Raw genomic sequence first — 17,715 nt, forward strand, 5'->3', positions numbered from 1 at the left:
AGGAGAGCAAAACTGTTTGTATCTGAAGTGTGGTGCAAATATGGTTTGGTGAAATTTTAAATATGTTTGCTAATTTTGGCCATTTTCTGTTGACAAGCTGCCAAACTAGAAATGCTACTGATTGTGGATATTTTGTTCAAGTATATACTAATGCTAGTTCATTTGGTGTGATTCTTCTTTCTCTTCCTAGTGTATCTACGGGAGACCTGGGAGTCCTGTGTTTATGAAATATGCTTTCACAGTGGTATTACATCACCATCAAAATCCAGAGTTCTATGATGAGGTAAAGAAGGGGCGCAACATTGGAATGCATTCTGGGTTAATTCTCCAGTTCTGTTGTGAAGCTAATTTTTAGAACTCAGGCTTTAATGAATTTCTTTACATTTTAGAATCTGATTCTATACAGATTTCTTAAGAAAGAAAGAGAGCCCTTGAAAGCTACTCATTGTGCTCTCATCACTAGATGCTAGACGTTTGGCTATTCAGAATGGACAAAGTACAGATAGTATTCCATCAGCTTACCGTTGTGAAAACTAAAGTAAAATATTTATTCCCAGATGTGTTTCTGTGATATGATAGTGCTTGCTGAACAATCCTTTTATTCCGTACAGTACTCTGTGGTAAAAGAAAATCAGACTCACTACCTTTCATGGGAACATAGAAAAGAAACCGGCCCTTCGGCCCACTGTCTGTGCTGACCACAATGCCATTCTAAACTAATACCATCTGTCTGCACGTGGCCCATATCATTTCTATTCCCAGCCTGTTCATGTTTCTGTCTAATTGCATCTTAAAGTTTGCTAACCTGCCTGATTCTACCACCTCCCATGGCAGCATATTCCAGGTGCCTATCATCCCCTGTGTAACAGAAACCTCCTAGTACATCTCCTTTAAACTTTCCACCTCTCACCTTAAACCTATGCACCCTAGTATTTGACATTTACCCTGGGGAAACAGACTCTGACTGTCCTCTCTATCCACGCCTCTCATAATCTTATATACTTCTATCAGGTCACCCTCCAAAGCTCCAACAATAACAATCCAAGTTTGTCCAACCTCTCTTTGTAGCTAATGGACTCCAAATCAGGGGCAACATTCTGGTAAACCTCTATTGCACCTTCTCCAAAGTCTCAATATCCTTCCTGTGGTGTGGTGACCAGAACTGCACATCGTGCTCCAAATGTGGTGGAACTAAAGTTTATGCAGCAACAATATGACTTGAAAACTTTAATGAGTATCCTGACCATTGAAGACAAGCAAACCATACACCTTCTTTATCACCTTAACCACTTGTGTTGTCATTTTCAAGGAACTATGGACTGTATATTAATGCTCCTAAGGGTCCTATCATTTACTGTAAACTTTCCTCTTGCATTTGATCTTCTAAAATGCATCACCTCACACTTGTCTGCGTTAAACTCCATCTGCCATTTCTCTACCAACTTTCCAACCAATCTATATCCTGCTGTATCCTTTAACGACCTTCCTCACTATCTGTTACGGCACCAATTCTTGTGTTGCCTACAAACTTACTAATAAGACCACCTACATTTTCATCATTTGGAGGAGCTGATGTTGGACTGGGGTGGACAAAGTTTAAAAATCACACAACATCAGGTGATGTAAACCTGTTGGACAATAACTTGGTGTTGTGTGATTTTTAACTTTGTCTACATTTTCATCAAAACCATTTATATTTAGATATATATGTATATATTACAAACAACACAGGTCCCAGCACTGATCCTTGTGTAATACCACTGGTCCAGTCAGAAAAACACCTCTCCACAAATACCCTCTTCCTTCTATGACCAAGCCAATTTTATATCCAACTGGACAACTCACCCTGGATCCCATGTGACTTAATCTTCTGGACCAGCCTGCCATGACAGACCTTCTCAAATGCTTTAGTAAAGTCTATATAGACAACATCCAGTGCCCTGTCCTCATTAATCATCACTTCCTCAAAAAACCCAAGTTTGTGGAACAAGACCTCCCCTCCACAAGCCATGTTGACTATCTCTCATTAGTCCATGCTTCTCCAAATGTGAGTGAATCCTGTCACTACAAATCTTCTCAAATAGTTTCTCTACCACTGACGTAAGTCTCATTGGTCTATAATTTCCAGGATAATCCCTTTTGTTGTTCTTAATCAAAGGAACAACATTGGCTATTCTTAATCAGTAGTGCAAAACCCCCTCCCTTGTTACATCCCTCCCTACCTCACTTGAAAGGCCTAAGCTCTGGAACATTGAGCTACAGGTCCTGCCCTTCTCTCAGCTAAGTTTCTGTGTGGCTACAACATCGTAGTTCCATGTACTATTCTAGGCTCTGAGCTCATTCTGCTTTACCTGACTCAGGGCGGCACAGTGGCTCAGTGGTTAGTACTACTGCCTCACAGCGCCAGGGAGCCGGGTTCAATTCCACCCTTGGGTGACTGTCTGTGTGGAATTTGCACGTTCTCCCTGTGTCTGCGTGGGTTTCCTCCGGGTGCTCCGGCTTCCTCCCACACTCCAAAACTGTGCAGGTTAGGCGAATTGGCCATGCTAAATTGTCCATAGTGTCAGGTGCATTAGTCAGGGGTAAATGTAGGGTAGGGGAATGGGTCTGTGTGGGTTTCTCTTCGGAGGGTCATTGTGGACTTGTTGGGCAAAATGTCCTGTTTCCACACTGTAGGGAATCTAATCTAATCCAAAACTCACAGCATTTTAATAAATGCACTTCAGACTGCTAGTGCTGCTGTGTTCATTAACCTGCTCCTGGATGTCCTTCCTGTTAGACCTGTGTGCATTAACATCTAACTTCTCCTCAATCACTTCGCATGCTGATCTAGAGCTCTGGTTCCCACCCCTGGCACTAGCACCACTCCTCATCTCTGTCCTAACTGGGTGACCCCTTATTCTGAGATTATGCCTTCTGGTCCTAGACTGCTCCCACTACCTCTTTTCCCCACTATTGCTTTCCATGTCTTCTTCCCCATCTCCTTCCCCTGCAGACTTGGAAAAGTTGTCATTCTTGCTGCTTTCTCCATGTTAACATCGTGATCAATTAGAATCCCTACAGCATGGAAACAGGCCCTTCGGCCCAATGAGTCTACGCTAACCATCCGGAGTAACCCACCCAGATCCATTCCCCCTACCCGATATTCATCCATGACTAATATACTTAACCTACACATCCCTGAACACTATGGGCAATTTAGCATGGCCAGTTCACCTAACCTGCACATCTTTGGACTGTGGGAGGAAACCGGAGCACCAGAGGAAACACACAGATGTGGGGAGAATGTACAAACTCCACAGAGGCAGTTGACCTGGGTGGGAATCGAACCTGGGTCCCTGGCACTGTGAGGCAGTAGTGCTAGCCACTGGGCCACCATGCCACCCAATTAAAGTAGATTTTTCAACAAATCAGCACCTTTGTTCTCCTGCAGTATAAGCTGTGATTGTGAAAGATTTACAAGGATGTTGCCAGGGTTGGAGGATTTGAGATATAGGGAGAGGCTGAACAGGCTGGGGCTGTTGTTCCTGGAGCATCAGAGGTTGAGGGGTGACCTTATAGAGGTTTATAAAATCATGAGGGGCATAGATAGGATAAATAGACAAAGTCTTTTCCCTAGGGTGGGGAGTCCAGAACTAGAGGGCATAGGTTTAGGGGAAAGATATAAAAGAGCCCTAAGGGGCAACTTTTTCACACAGAGGGTGGTACGTGTATGGAATGAGCTGCCAGAGGAAGTGGTGGAGGCTGGTACAATTGCAACATTTAAAAGGCATCTGGATGGTATATAAATATGAAGGGTTTTGGAGGGATATGGGCTGGGTGCTGGCAAGTGGGACTAGATAAGGTTGAGATATCTGGTCGTCATGGACAGGTTGGACTGAAGGGTCTGTTTCCATGCAGTACATCTCTATGATGTTTGGCATTCTTGCACTTGTCCTGACGAGTGGAAGATGAGAAGCTAAAGCAATGTAACTTTCTTTTTGACGATAAAAAGTCTGTCTCTGAGGTCTGTTTTATCTGCGTCTCAGATTAAAGTGGAGCTGCCGACCCAGCTACACGAGAAGCACCACTTGTTGTTCACGTTCTACCACGTCAGTTGTGACAACTCGAGCAAAGGCACCACCAAGAAGCGGGAAACCATTGAATCACAAGGTTCTCAGATCATTTTGTTTCAAGTAAAAAGAGTTGAGCACACGGCGTTATGTTTGAGAAGAAAGTCTTTCATTTATATGCAGGTGGTCAGGAAGCATCTGTGGTTAGAGAAGCCGAGTGTTGATATAAGGTCATGGACGTGAGATTTGTTTTCTCCAATGCTGCCTGACCCACTGAGTATTTCTAATGTTTTCTGTCTTTACTTCTCGCATCTGCAGAATTTTGCTTGTGCTGGTCATTGTTTTTTTTTAACCACAAAATTGAACAGTTACTTAGTTTCTCCAATATTTTGCACTATATTTTTAATGTCACTTCAGCAATAATCTCTTTATGTAGGGGTCAGATTCAGTGTCTTAATTTTGAGATGTGTGGTTTCTTTCTCCTTTCTTAATCTTTATCAGCTCTTGATATTCGAGTTAATAAAGGATTGTATTCCAATGCAATCTAACTGATTTCAGTGCTGTTGGTGATCCCTCCTAGATACAGTACCACTGATATAAATATCTGCCATTAGTGGCTTGCCAAATGCTGGTGTAATCTTAGGCCAAAACCTTTTAACAGTATTGTTTCCTTTCCCTGCAGTTGGCTATGCCTGGCTACCATTGCTGAAAGACGGTCGAGTTGTGACCAATGAAAATCAGATACCTGTTTCAGTGAATCTTCCTTTGGGTTATCTCAGTTACCAGGAACTGGGAATGGGGAAGGTAAGCTCAGTGTCTCCCCTTTGGCCATCATTTGAATGACTGATGAGTTTGTATAGTGCCACAGTCAGCAGGTTCTGCTGCATGTGGGTGGTAGTTATTGGAGTACAGTGGCTGTTCCTGACTGATCCAGTGACATCCATGTCTGACACCATCTACATTTGTTAATCGCTCCCTTTTTAACATATTTAATATTCAAATGATCTGTTCCTTTCTGCTCCTTGAGGGATCAAGTAGGTGTGAACAGATTAAAATAATTTAGGAGTGACCTCTCTGCTCTGACATTATTTAAAATGTGTCGGGATGATGCTGTGAATAACGTGGATATATTTAAAGGCAAAACTTTAAATAAGTTGAGAGGAATAGATGGTTTTGCAGATAAAGTGTAATGAGGAAAATTGGAATGAGTCTCGTGAAGCAAAAGTAATAGTGTAGGCCAGTTGCATGAATAGCCTGTTTCTCTGCTATAAATTCTGTGCAATAAAAAGAGTTCATTCCCCTTATTTTTCATAAATTTACTTGGTTAGTATGGAGAATATTTATTGGGTTAATGGTGTGCTTTCAGATGTCTTTGTAGGTCTTTTTTTAGGATTCACTACACAGCCTGCACTCTGTAGGGCATTCCTGATGAAAGGCTCTTGCTCGAAACGTTGATTCTCCTTCTTTGGATGCTTTTCCAGCACCACACACTCGACCCTGTAGATACCATACACATCAAATGGTCGCAATTGAGAACCGGTAGATGTCTGTTTGCAAAATGCACGTTGAAGTAACGGTGATAAAACACAAACCTCGTGCGCTGAAAATGCGCATCGCTCCAAAGCAAGTGGAGATGAAAAAGTCAGGTTTTACTGTCAGATTTGAAAACTAGCAACTTTGATTATGCAATAGCGTGACAACTAGATCCAGTAAGGAATTCAATACATACCTCTTTACACAGAGAGTGGCAAGAATGTGGAACCCAGTACCACAAGGAATGGTTGCGGTTAATTGTTTATCCAGCTTTCCAATAAACTATGAGGGAGAAAGGAATAGACAGATGATATTTATAGGGTGTGATGAAAAGATTGGGAGGAGGGTCATGTGGAGCGTAAAAACCAGCATTGACCAATTTGCCATTTAATGTCTGTAACAACATTCTGTTGTTAGGGCCTGGAGTCACCTAGATTGAACTGTTTCATATATCCGGTACCTTGAAAAGGCTGAAGGGATCAGTTGGGTATTAACACCAATCTTTCCGTTTTTATTGTCATATATTCTAGGGACAAATCACATAAAAAGTAGATTTATGGAAATTAATTTGACAATTTGCTGATGAAGTTGGCAACCTTTACTCACTTAAAAAGGCCTTACTGCTTCCCATCTATAAAATTAGTTATTTAAGCTTGTCCAAAACTGATACCTAACCTGTCTTATTGTTTGGGAGCATTCAAGCACTGGGACCAACTGGGATTATGATGAAAGCGTGTAAAACGTGGCTTTTGACTATAACTCAAGTAATTCCATTTGCTGGATTTTTGCATCGTGGTGGGGAGGCTGTCCACTATTACAAAGTCTAGCCTGCAACAATTTAACATAGGGAGCAGGGTTAATTAGTTTAGACTCGATTCAAAGGAACGATGAAAAGCATGAACTCGTCTTATTGAAGGTGCCTCTGATGAGCCATGGGGACCACAAAGGATTGCCTCCCAACTCAGCCAGGCCTTTCCACAAAGAGTGAGTCTCCCCTTCCCTCTGTCAGTGAATGCAGAATGAGAGGCTTTTGGGTGACCAGGGATTGGCCACTGAAGAGCATCAGTCAGCCCAAGGGTAAATGAACTGCCCAGTGCCTCCCTCAGCTCCATTACAAATGAGACTGGGAGGGGAGCACCATGCTGGATTTTACATGTTCCCGTCTTCAAACCCATTGCTGAGAATGGAAAATCCAGCCTGTGTTTCCATTGCAGATAACAGAATCTTTACACTTTGTAGCATTCAGGCCCTGAAATCAAGTGGGTCGATGGAGCCAAGCATATTTTCAAAGTCTCAACGCATCTTGTGTCTACAGTCTACACTCAGGTCAGTGTTGACGGTCTTCTTACAATTCTTCACAGTTAGAAATTATTCCATAGTTTGGTTCACTTTTTTATTTTTTGAAAATGTTCAAGCCACAATTGGTGCATGATATCCAGTTCTGGTCACTGCACTTTAGCAGGAATGTGAGGGTTGACGAGAGAGTGCAGAATAGATTGATCAGAATGGTTCCAGGGATGAGAGATTTTAGCTACAAGTTAGGTTGGAGAAATGTGATTGTTCTCCTTGGAGCAGGGCAGACTGAGGGAAGATTTCATAAATATGTGTATGAATATAACAGGTTTTGGTTAAGTAACATATTACAATTAGTACAAGGATTGTGGGGCGCAGTTTAACAAGTTAATGATACATGATTTTTGTATTGTTTCATTTGTGAATTAATTTTCTTTCTAATACTTATATATGGAATAAATATTGCCTTTTATAAAATAATGCATCTCGTAGAAATCTATTAAATATTTCACCTTTAAGAAAAATATATTGCATATTCTGTCTAGTATCTGTAGATTGGGTGAATGCATGACTTCTTTGATAGAAACATTTACAACTTGCAGTAATAACTTTTCTCGTGGCTTTGTTTCCCAGGACCAACACTTGAACAATTTTTTCCAATATTGTCAAAAATGTGACTCTGGAGCTCAGGCCTCAGGGACGGAACTTGTCAAATTCCTCAAGGTAATTTTTCACCTCCTGCAGGTCAGATTTCAATAAGAATGATAATTTTGGGTAGGTGTAACAGGACAGACTGGGTGACTTTTCTCGTGAAACAAGAAGGCTGCAGATTGATCTAACAGTGATGGAAGATTTGGATAGAAGAGATACAGAGAGGTTGTTGCCTTTGATGGGGAGTCACAGAGCCAAAGGCCATCAATTTAAGATAATCACCAAGGAATTCAATATGGAATTCAGAAGAAATTCATTATCCAGGTAGTAGTGAGAATGTGGAATCTATCACCACAGGTAGTAGTTGAATCAAACAGTGTAGATACATTTAAGGGGAAGCTTAGGGAAGGAGATGGGAATTCTTGGTTAAGATAGATTTAGATGACGACAGGTAGTGAAGTCTTGAGTGGGCATAGACACTGGCATGAACTAGTTGGCTGCATAGCTTTTTCTATGCCTTATATCTGATGTAATCCTTTTGTTAAGTCCATTTACCTTGCATTGGAAGATACTGAATTTAAACTATTTGATTCTACAATGGAGGTATGAAGCAAATACTAATAAAATGTGAGTTCAGAATAGTTAATTTTAGTCTTTGTAAGAAAGATGTTTAAAGAGGCATTTTTACTCAACTTCTGGCCAGTTGACTATGCTTTTTCGTTCAGAATTTTCATGTCTGTTTCATGTTGTCTGTGTGCCTTATTAAATTGTACTATTATTTCATAGGATGTGTTCGTGATTTATAGGTAAAATTTCTCTCCCTTATGTTCATTCACTTCCCCACCAGCAAACAAAAAACAAAGCTACAAGGGCAGGTCAGAGGCTAGGCATGCAGCACTGAATAACTCCCCTCCTGACTCCCTAAAGCTTTCCACCTTTGACAATGTACACATCAGGAGTGTGATGGTATACTCCCCAGTTGCCTGGTTGGATGCAGCTCCAACACCTCTCAAGAAGCTCAATACCATCCGGAATAAAACAGCCGGAGTGATTGGCACCCCATCCAACACCTTCAACATTCACTCCCTTCACCACTGAGGCAGAGTAGCAGCAGAGAATGCCATCTGTAAAATGTTCTTTATGGGGCATTCCAAAGCTGAGATTTCTACCATCTAGTGGGACAAGGGCAGCAGATGCAAATTCACTTCCAAGCCACACACTGACCTGACTTGAAACTACATAGCTGTTCCTTCATTGTCCATGGGTCAAAATCCTAGAACTTTCTCCTTTACAGCATCGTGACTGTAACAGAACCTAAGGACTGCAGTAATTTGACAGCAACTCAGCACTGCCTTCTTGAGGCTTGTTAGAGACATGTAATAAGTGCTAGCCGAGGTAATGATGAACACAATGCATTTACAAAACACAACAAACCTTAAACATGCCACAGAAACATATTTTACAATGAAACTCAACACAAGGCTACTGGCTCAATGAGCCTGTGCTGACTCTTTGAAAGAAGTATCCATTTTTTTCCATTCTCCCCTGTTTTTTTCCTATCACCTGAAATGGTTGCTTTCTATAGCAGGGGCATACATCTTAAACCCTGTGCTGTGAGCCAGAGGGATTCTTGTTTTATTAATTAAGATAGCAGTGCCGTAACTTCTTGTTGAGAAGGACTCCTATTTACATTACTCCTTTCAAGACCTTAGGGCAACCTAAAGAATTCTATAGTCAATAACTCAACCACGAATGTACATGTAGTATTGTTTTCTTTTCGAATCAACCTGTTCAGTGATGTTATTACACACCTCTGGAGCAGGTGGGACTTGAACCCAGCAGTCAGGACACTGCCACTGTGCCACAAGAGGGCCCCTACGATACATGTTGTAATATGATCATACCACTTGGGAGCAGGAGTGAGCCACTCCATTCCTGAAACCTGCTCTGCCATTCATTAAAGGTCATGACTGATCTGATTATTCCACACTCCCAACAACCTTTCCCTCATCGCTTATTAGGAATCTGTCTACCTCTGCCTTAAATATATTCAAGCAGTCTGCTTCCATTTCATTTTGAGGAAGAGAGTTCTAAAGACACTCCAAAGAGAATTTATTTCCCCCTCAACTCTCACTTCTTTTGAAACCATTATCCCAAGCTCTAGGTTGTCCCACAAGATGAAATGTTTTCTCCTACTTCCCTCTGGTCAACGTACCTTGGGATCATATATATTTCCAATCAGTTGCTTTTTACTCTTCTACACTCCACAGGATAGAAGCCTGGCCTGTCCAACCTTTCCCCATAATGCAAGCCGCACATTCCAGGTGTAATTCTAGTCATGCTTATCTGAACTGCTTCTGAAGCATTTACCCTCCTTAAATAAGGAGGCTACTACTGCACGACAGTACTCCAGATGTGGTCTCACCAGTGCCCTGTATAACTGAAACATAACTCCCTGATTTTGGTGTTCATTTCTTCTTAAAATAAATGATAACATTCTATTGGCTTTTCTAATTAATTGCTGCATATACATACAAACCTCTTGCCATTCATGCCCTTTGGCATACAGTTTCCTGTGTGGCTTGGAGATCTACAGTCTTTCACTGTTTAGATTTTTTTTTATTCTTCCAACCACATTATACTCCATTTGCCAGATCTTTACCCACTCATGTAAACTACCTATATCTCTTTACAGCCTCATTCTGTTGGGTTCACAACTGACTTTCCTACCCAGCTTTAGGACATTAGCAAATTTGGGAACCATGCCTTTCATCCCTTCAATGAAGTCATTTATATAATGTTGAGATTACAGCGCTGATGCCTGTGTTACACCATTTAGGACATCTTCCCATCCAGAAGGCAACCAGTTATTCCTGTTCATTGGTTAATCTCCTATTCATGATAATATATTAACCTCTACATCATGAACTTTTATTTTTCACAATAACCTTTGATGTAGTATTTCGACATATGTTAAGCAAACTGGGCTGTAGTTTCCTGTTTTCTATCTCCCCACCTTTTTGAGGACAGGAATTACATCTGCTATTTTCCAGTCTAATGGAACCTGAATCAAGGGAATTTTGGAAAATTAAAGGCAATGCATCAAATTATCTCACTAGGCACAATTTTTTCAAGTCTAGAGTTAAGTTGATCAAGTCCTAGTATCTTGTCACCCCACAGCTCCAACCGTTTGCTCAGTAGCACTTCCCCGATTGAATGTAATTTTATTTAAGTCCTTCTCTCCTTGCCATTTCCTGATGTACAGCTGTTTCCGGGAGATTACTTGCATTGTCTATAGTGAAGACTTGGGGCGGCATGGTGGCTCAGTGGTTAGCACTGCTGCCTCACAGTACCGGGTTCAGTTCCAGTCTTGGGAGACTGATTGTGTGGAGTTTGCACATTCTCCCCGTGTCTGCGTGGGTTTCCTCCAGGTGCTCTGGTTTCCTCTCATAGTCCTAAGATTATGCAGGTTAGGTGAATTGGCCATGCTAAATTGCCCATTATGTTGGGTGCATTAGTCGGAGGGAAATGGGCCTGGGTGGGTTACTCTTCGGAGGGTCGGTGTGGACTGTTTGGGCCGAAGGGCCGCACTGTAGGGAATATAATCAAGACTGAAAAGAATACCTATTCAATTCATTTGTCATCTATTTGATTTTTATTATTGATCCTAAACTAATGGACAACATTATTAACATAAATTCATTCAGAATATAGGTAACATGGCAACCAGTTTGCATTTAGCAAGTTACCATTGATGTGAAGAAACTGTCTTGAGTTTTGTTTGAGGACCGTGGGGAGATCTCTTGCTCTTCTTTAAATGCGGATGTGAGATCTTCTGAGATGGCAGGCAGGGCCTCTGTTTAACACCTTAATCTGCGAAACATAATGTACCCATGGGGAGTTCCAGGGAAAACTGGCTTTTTCCCCATGAGATAATCCCGGACACAAGGTTATGTATGAACTGGATATTTTGGGGAGTTTATATGTTATATACGGCTCTGTTTGATAAGCGTGTATCAAGGCCGCTGGGAAGGATAGTATTAATGCCTCTGTATTCTGCAACATATTTCTTCTTCAGAGCTTACATGCAATGGAAGGCCATGTGATGATTAACTTCCTGCCCACAATCCTGAACCAGTTGTTTCGTGTACTTGCAAGGGCCACACAAGAGGATGTCGCAGTTAATGTTACAAGGTAATTGAAACATATAGGTATTGTTTGTTTATTTTGAAAGATATTGCTTCAAAATTCTTGAAAGTAAGCCATGTATTTGATGAAATCTTGCAGAGGCTAGTGATAAAAATATAATTATCACTGAGATGCAGCTTTGGATTGAAAACATCTTTGAAAGCTGAGTTGGAAGAACTGCTATTTATTAATAGTAGGTCAACTATGTTGTTAAAGACACACAGGTAGAAGACCTTATTTAATTAAGAACTTGAAGTGTGTATAGAGAGAGATTTACATGTTATATCTGAGCTGGGCTGTGCCAGAGTAAAGGCAGGTTTATGGGGGGTTCTTGTGGTGCAGTAGTAGTGTCCCTACCCCTGGACTGAAAGTTCTGGGTTCAGGTTCCACCTGCTCCAGAGGTGTGTAATAACATCTCTAAACAGGTTGATTAGGAAAATAGGTTCAATAAAAATCTTTTCAAAAATTATGAAGAGAGCCTGTGGGTCACTACATCAGCAGCCGGGAGGCAGCAACATGCAATGCAGCTCCCACGTTTGGCCACGCTAGTATGAAAACAGATGATCAGTGGAAGCTAAGCAGACTCAAGCCTGCTCAGTAGTTGGATGGGAGAGGCCTGGGAATGCCAGTGGTAGTAGGCTTTTGTTACTCTAGTGGCGTCATTGTTCAGCTCACAATATTTATATAAGTGTATAGGCATGCGTAGTACTGAGGGTGAGAGTTCAAACCTCAGCGAGGGCAGTTTTAGGACTAGTGCAGTGATAATGTCACTGCCTCTGGGCCAGATAGTCTTGGGTTCAATTTACATCTACCTCAGAGTTGTGCCATAACAAGTTTTAACAGATTGATTAAAAAGATCTGATATGTTGCTCTCTCTATAAACTTACAGTCACGGAAAGCATCTGTGTCGAATTGCATTCTATGTATCTGGCTTGGATTTATTAAATACTGTTTTGTCCAACCTCTTATAATAAATAGTTGGTCCTACAAAACTACTAATGATTCATACAATATTAGCTCTGCATTTGCAAATGAACAGTCTATATTGAGTGCTTAAAATGATGGTACAGAATTTCAAGTGGATGTGGATAAAGGGGGGGATGTCGTTTTATTTCTGGGAGATAGATGTAAGTGCAATCAATGTGCAGATACTGATTGCACTTTAGTTAGACAGTGACCTCAGTTTTAAGCCAGTGAGTATGTACCAACAAACATGTTTTTTTTGTCAGTCTCTCTCTTTCATTCTTTGGTTGTAGCTTCACAAATATTCTAGTTCATTCCATCTTTTGCATGCTCACTTTCTCACAGTCCCACTCATCTTTTACTCTCTCCTCTTCTCCAACATGGTATAGACTTTAAAAGCTGTCTTCACTAATTCACAGGACAACCCATGTAGGAAATACTGAGCTGATCAGGTAACATCGAAGGAGAGAGAACCAGAATTCTTCTTCATAAATGTTTCTTTCCCTCCATGCTGCCTAACCTGCTGAGTATCTTCAACGCCTTCTGTTTTCAATTCAGGTTTGCAGCTCACACAGTATTTTGCTTTTATATTCGAGCTTTGGTCAGTCTCGTGTTTCTGTGCTAATCTTTGATCATTTCTCTTCCTAGAGTTCTTGTACACATTGTCTCGCAGTGTCATGAAGGACTGGAGCACTACCTGCGATCCTACATCAAGGTACAGCTGATGAAGCAAGCATCACAGTTACTGATGTGTGAATGCAGTGGAACAGCTAGTTATGTCAACACAATTGCTTTCCTCTTTTGGTTTTGATGTTTTGAATTTTACTCCATAATTGAGCTAACAGGCATTGTTAAGTTGTTAATTTTTCTTTGTCCCAAAATAGGGCTAAACTTTCAGTTGCAGGAGAGGGTAAGCAGAGGTCTGGATTAAAACTTGAGTTTCTAGGGACTTCACTGGATCCTAGCGTCTTCTGAAGTGACACAGTTTTCAAGACGAGGGCAGACTCCACACATCCCCAATTAACAGCCCATTAAGATCCTTGAGGAGCTTGTTAACAGACATGGTGCCAGAGGATTTTCAAACTGAAAATCGCCAAACCACAATGGTCTGGTGTGTATTAGCGTGCAGCTAATCTGGTTCAATATGGGAAGCTGCAAAGACTTTTAAACTGGATGAAGTTTTGCCACTGGGAGTTTTGCTGTGAAGTCAGGCACTGTATTAATTGGCTACTTCTCAGAGTGCTGAGGTGTTTGGCTGGCTGAAGGTTTGTTTGACGATCCAAACATTAATCAAATCTGTTTTTGATTCCCCTGTTAATGGACTGTTTTTAGACAGGTATTCCCTCAAGTATGGGAGAAAACCTAATTGAATTATTTCAGATCATTGAAGTGTCTGAAGAGACTGTCTCCTCTTGTGGTGGGGTGGGCTCCACAACAAGAGGTAGTATCTTAACATTAGAGCCAGGCTACTCAGGGATAACATTAGAATCCTCCTTTCCATTCGAAGTGAAGTAAGAATCTGGATTTCTCTTTCCCCAAAAATCTATTAAAGTTTGGATCGAGTGAGGAAAGGGATGGTGGTTGAACTTCCAAATTGTAGGAATTGATGGATTTCAGTTGGCTAATGGATAAACAGTATCATAGATTAAATATAGTTAAAGTGAAGATGATATAATTGAATATTAGAATTATGCTTGAGGTGTTGTAGAGCCTCTTCCTGTTCCTTGTCACTAAGTATTCTGACTAGTTTTAATCCCGTTATCAATGGTTTTTATATTGATGCATTTTAAACTGGAACTCAGTTCCCAGTGACAGAACTGTACCCTGACCATGTGCCACAGATGACTCAACCTCACGTTTATCAAATGTGTTATCTAGTCAATGGTATTGATTCCAAATCAGCTACACTGCTATATACGAATGAACAAGAGCAAATGTAGCCTTTGCATGTCAACTAAGAAACAGGTCAGAAATTCTGACATTTAACATTAAAACATAGCTAAAAATGCAAGTCTTTCAATCCTTTTTTTCTGTGAATATTAATTTCAATGTTAATTTTGTTTGGTGGAGAATGCTGTGTTTCGAACCTTTCTCAGCTTTGCTTGACACCACTTTATATTTCTAATGGATTTAGTGATTTGATGTAAGTCATAAATTTCAGGGCTAATTACATTACTGTCAACACAAGTCTTTGTTTTATCACTGGCTCAGAGGATTAACATACATAAAAGTACCAATGCGTCCTTTCTTGCTTCTCAACTCTTTTTTGTTTGTTCCCCCAGTTTGTCTTCAAAACGGAACCCTGCAATTCCTCCAAATGCAAGACAGTACATGAGGAGTTAACGAAATCCATGACTGTTCTGCTCAAAACAACAGCCGACTTTCTGACCTGTAACAAGCTTCTCAAGGTAGATTAAAGTTAAATCCCTCTTCTATGTTGTAGAAATCTCTAAGCTGGTTTGCAAGTTTTAATGTGTAAAGCCGTCTCAGCAAGCCGGAACTGTCCTCAGATTATTTAATCGGTTTTATGTTAGTTATCATTTTGTGAAATTGGTTTTGAATTAAAAAAGCACTGCAACTTGTTCCTTTTTCCAAATTATTCTTGCTGATTCTGGCAACAGTTTTGTTCCTGCCAAAGCTCTTAAATTGGGACGTTCTGAAGTTGTGGCTCGGGCCTGCAGCTGTCAAATGGACTAAGTAGACTTTGATTTAAATTCTCTTCTGTTTTTAAACTTTTTTTTCTTTATTATGCTATTGTGGAAGGACTTTATTTTTCTATATATTTCTCTAAGTATTTGTACTCAAGAATCTGTACCTTTTGTATCTAAGATGACACCGTACGTTGAGACTTGTAAGCCTTTCACTACTTATGTGAGTACATATGATAATAAAGCTAAGTCAATTCAATTTGAATACAAATGGTTTGTTCCTGCTCCTGCTGTTTGCTGATAGAGTGAGACAAGGAAGGGTGGGAGGAAGCTCATATAGAACATAGATTCCAACATAGACTGGATGGGCTGAAGGGTCTGTTCCTGTGTTATAAAATACTGTGTGATCATTACAGGAATGGGATCTTTAAATTGGATCAGCTTGACAAAATATTTTTCCACAGTGCATGGTGAAATTGAAAATGGCTACCACAGGGATTAGTTGAGGTGAATTACAGAGATTGATTCAACAGGAGGATAAATGAAAGATAAAGGAGACGTTGATAGGTGGAAATGAAGAAGAGTGGTTGAGGCTCTTGTGGATCATTAAAAACTAGCATGGACCTTTTGGGCTGAAGGGACTGCTTCTATGCTATAAATGTGATAAAACAACCAAAGAGTGTCAAGCTGCACAATGAATGTGCACATTGAAAGATGAAGTGATTTCGTTGGGATTGTCCATGTGACTCAATTTAAAAATGAGGAGAGCATGTTCACAGACATGGGATATTTTGATAAATATGGGTGGATAATAACACGAGCACACTGTCTCATCTCTGACAGAGCAGTTGTGTTTTGATTGTCTTTGCATGTGCAGTTTCCTCACTTGTTTAATGCATATTTCAGATTGTGTCCTTTTATACTAAGAAAAGGTTTTCTTTGCCTTCAGTATTCTTGGTTTTTCCTGGAGGCACTGATCAAATCAATGGCCCAACATCTTACAGAAACCAGCAAACTGAAGGTGAGCATCCATCTATTAGTTACTAATTTGTTGGAGAATTTTTCTATAAGCCGTGTCAATACTTAAAGTTAAAATGAATGTTGTTAACTGATTATCTAGGCTCCTTAAAATCAAATTCATCCAGAACTGCACTTGCACTGTTCAAAATCTCATGATTGCAGTCTGTTACCTCTTGTGCCTCACCCTCACAATGCCTGTATCATCCTGCAGCCTTACAATCTTCCAAAGCTTCTGTGTTGCTCCAATTTTAGCCTCTTCAGTATCCCCACATTTCATCCCCTACCACTGGCAGCTGCACTTTCATTGTCCTGGGTTGCATGCTGCGGAAATTGTTCCCTTAATCTCTCGCTCGCTCGCTCTCTCTCTCTATCTCTCTCTCTCTTTATCTATCTCTCTCTATCTATCTGTCTCTCTGTCTCTCTCTATCTCTCTCTCTCTCTCACTCTCTCTCTCTCTCTCTCATTCTCTCTCTCTCTCATTCTCTCTCTCTCTCACTCTCTCACTCTCTCTCACTCTCTCTCTCTCACTCTCTCTCTCTCACTCTCTCTCTCTCACTCTCTCTCTCTCACTCACACTCTCCCACTCTCTCTCTCCCTCTCCCCTCCCTTAAAGCTTTAATTTAAACCAACCTTATTGAACAGACATCTGATTAACGGTCCTAATGTCAACCTCATGTGGTTCACCATCAAATTCTGTTTGCTCATGCTCTTATCAAGCACCTTTGACTGTTTTATTATAACAATGGTGCTACATGGCTGCAAGTTATTTTATGGTGAAATATTATTCTTTCTTGATTATTACATGATTCGTTTGTTCTTTCAAAACACATCAATGGGTCATTCCCATCCTGACTCGCCACAACCTGTCCATTATATTGCAAGGAATGCTGTCCAACTGCTTGGATGAGTAAGGTGAATAACAAGGGTCTAGGATGGAGGAATTCAAAACTAAGGGGTATATTTTTAAGGAGAGTTTTTAAAAAGGACAAGGGGGCAACTTTTTTACACAGAGCGGATTGTGTGTGGAATGAACTGCCAGAGGAAGTGGTGGGATGCAGAAACAGTTTGGTATGAGGAACCTTGTGTCTCACAAACTTGATTGAGTTTTTTGAGGAAGTTGCCAAAAAGAGTAAAAATCACACAACACCAGGTTATAGTCCAACAGGTTTAGTTGGAAGCATTAGCTTTCAGAACACTAATCCTTCATCAGGTGGCTGCTCCAAAAGCTAGTGCTTCCAATTAAACCTGTTGGACTATAGCCTAGTGTTGTGTGATTTTTAACTTTGAACACCCCAGGCCAACACCGGCATCTCCAAATCATGACCAAAAAGATTGATGAGGACAAAGCAATGGAAATTGTTTACTTG

At 40.7% G+C, this 17,715-nt stretch overlaps 1 protein-coding gene across 13 annotated transcripts in view; it reads left to right on the top strand.

Moving 5' to 3' along the window:
- Nucleotides 1–17,715, top strand: part of LOC122550501 (dedicator of cytokinesis protein 9) — a 339,837-nt gene that overhangs the window by 221,803 nt on the left and 100,319 nt on the right. For all 13 annotated transcript variants that reach the window (XM_087987930.1, XM_043691316.2, XM_087987937.1 and 10 more), the window contains exons 19-27: nucleotides 191–283; nucleotides 4,029–4,152; nucleotides 4,735–4,856; nucleotides 6,825–6,911; nucleotides 7,512–7,601; nucleotides 11,608–11,723; nucleotides 13,329–13,395; nucleotides 14,963–15,088; nucleotides 16,278–16,349. In XM_087987930.1, the coding sequence (XP_087844056.1) occupies nucleotides 191–283; nucleotides 4,029–4,152; nucleotides 4,735–4,856; nucleotides 6,825–6,911; nucleotides 7,512–7,601; nucleotides 11,608–11,723; nucleotides 13,329–13,395; nucleotides 14,963–15,088; nucleotides 16,278–16,349 (897 nt within the window). The remainder of the gene's footprint in view (nucleotides 1–190; nucleotides 284–4,028; nucleotides 4,153–4,734; nucleotides 4,857–6,824; nucleotides 6,912–7,511; nucleotides 7,602–11,607; nucleotides 11,724–13,328; nucleotides 13,396–14,962; nucleotides 15,089–16,277; nucleotides 16,350–17,715) is intronic.

This window comes from Chiloscyllium plagiosum, unplaced genomic scaffold (assembly GCF_037043375.1).
Source record: "Chiloscyllium plagiosum isolate Xiang-an unplaced genomic scaffold, Cpla_swu_hap1 HiC_scaffold_6, whole genome shotgun sequence".
NCBI lineage: Eukaryota > Metazoa > Chordata > Chondrichthyes > Orectolobiformes > Hemiscylliidae > Chiloscyllium > Chiloscyllium plagiosum.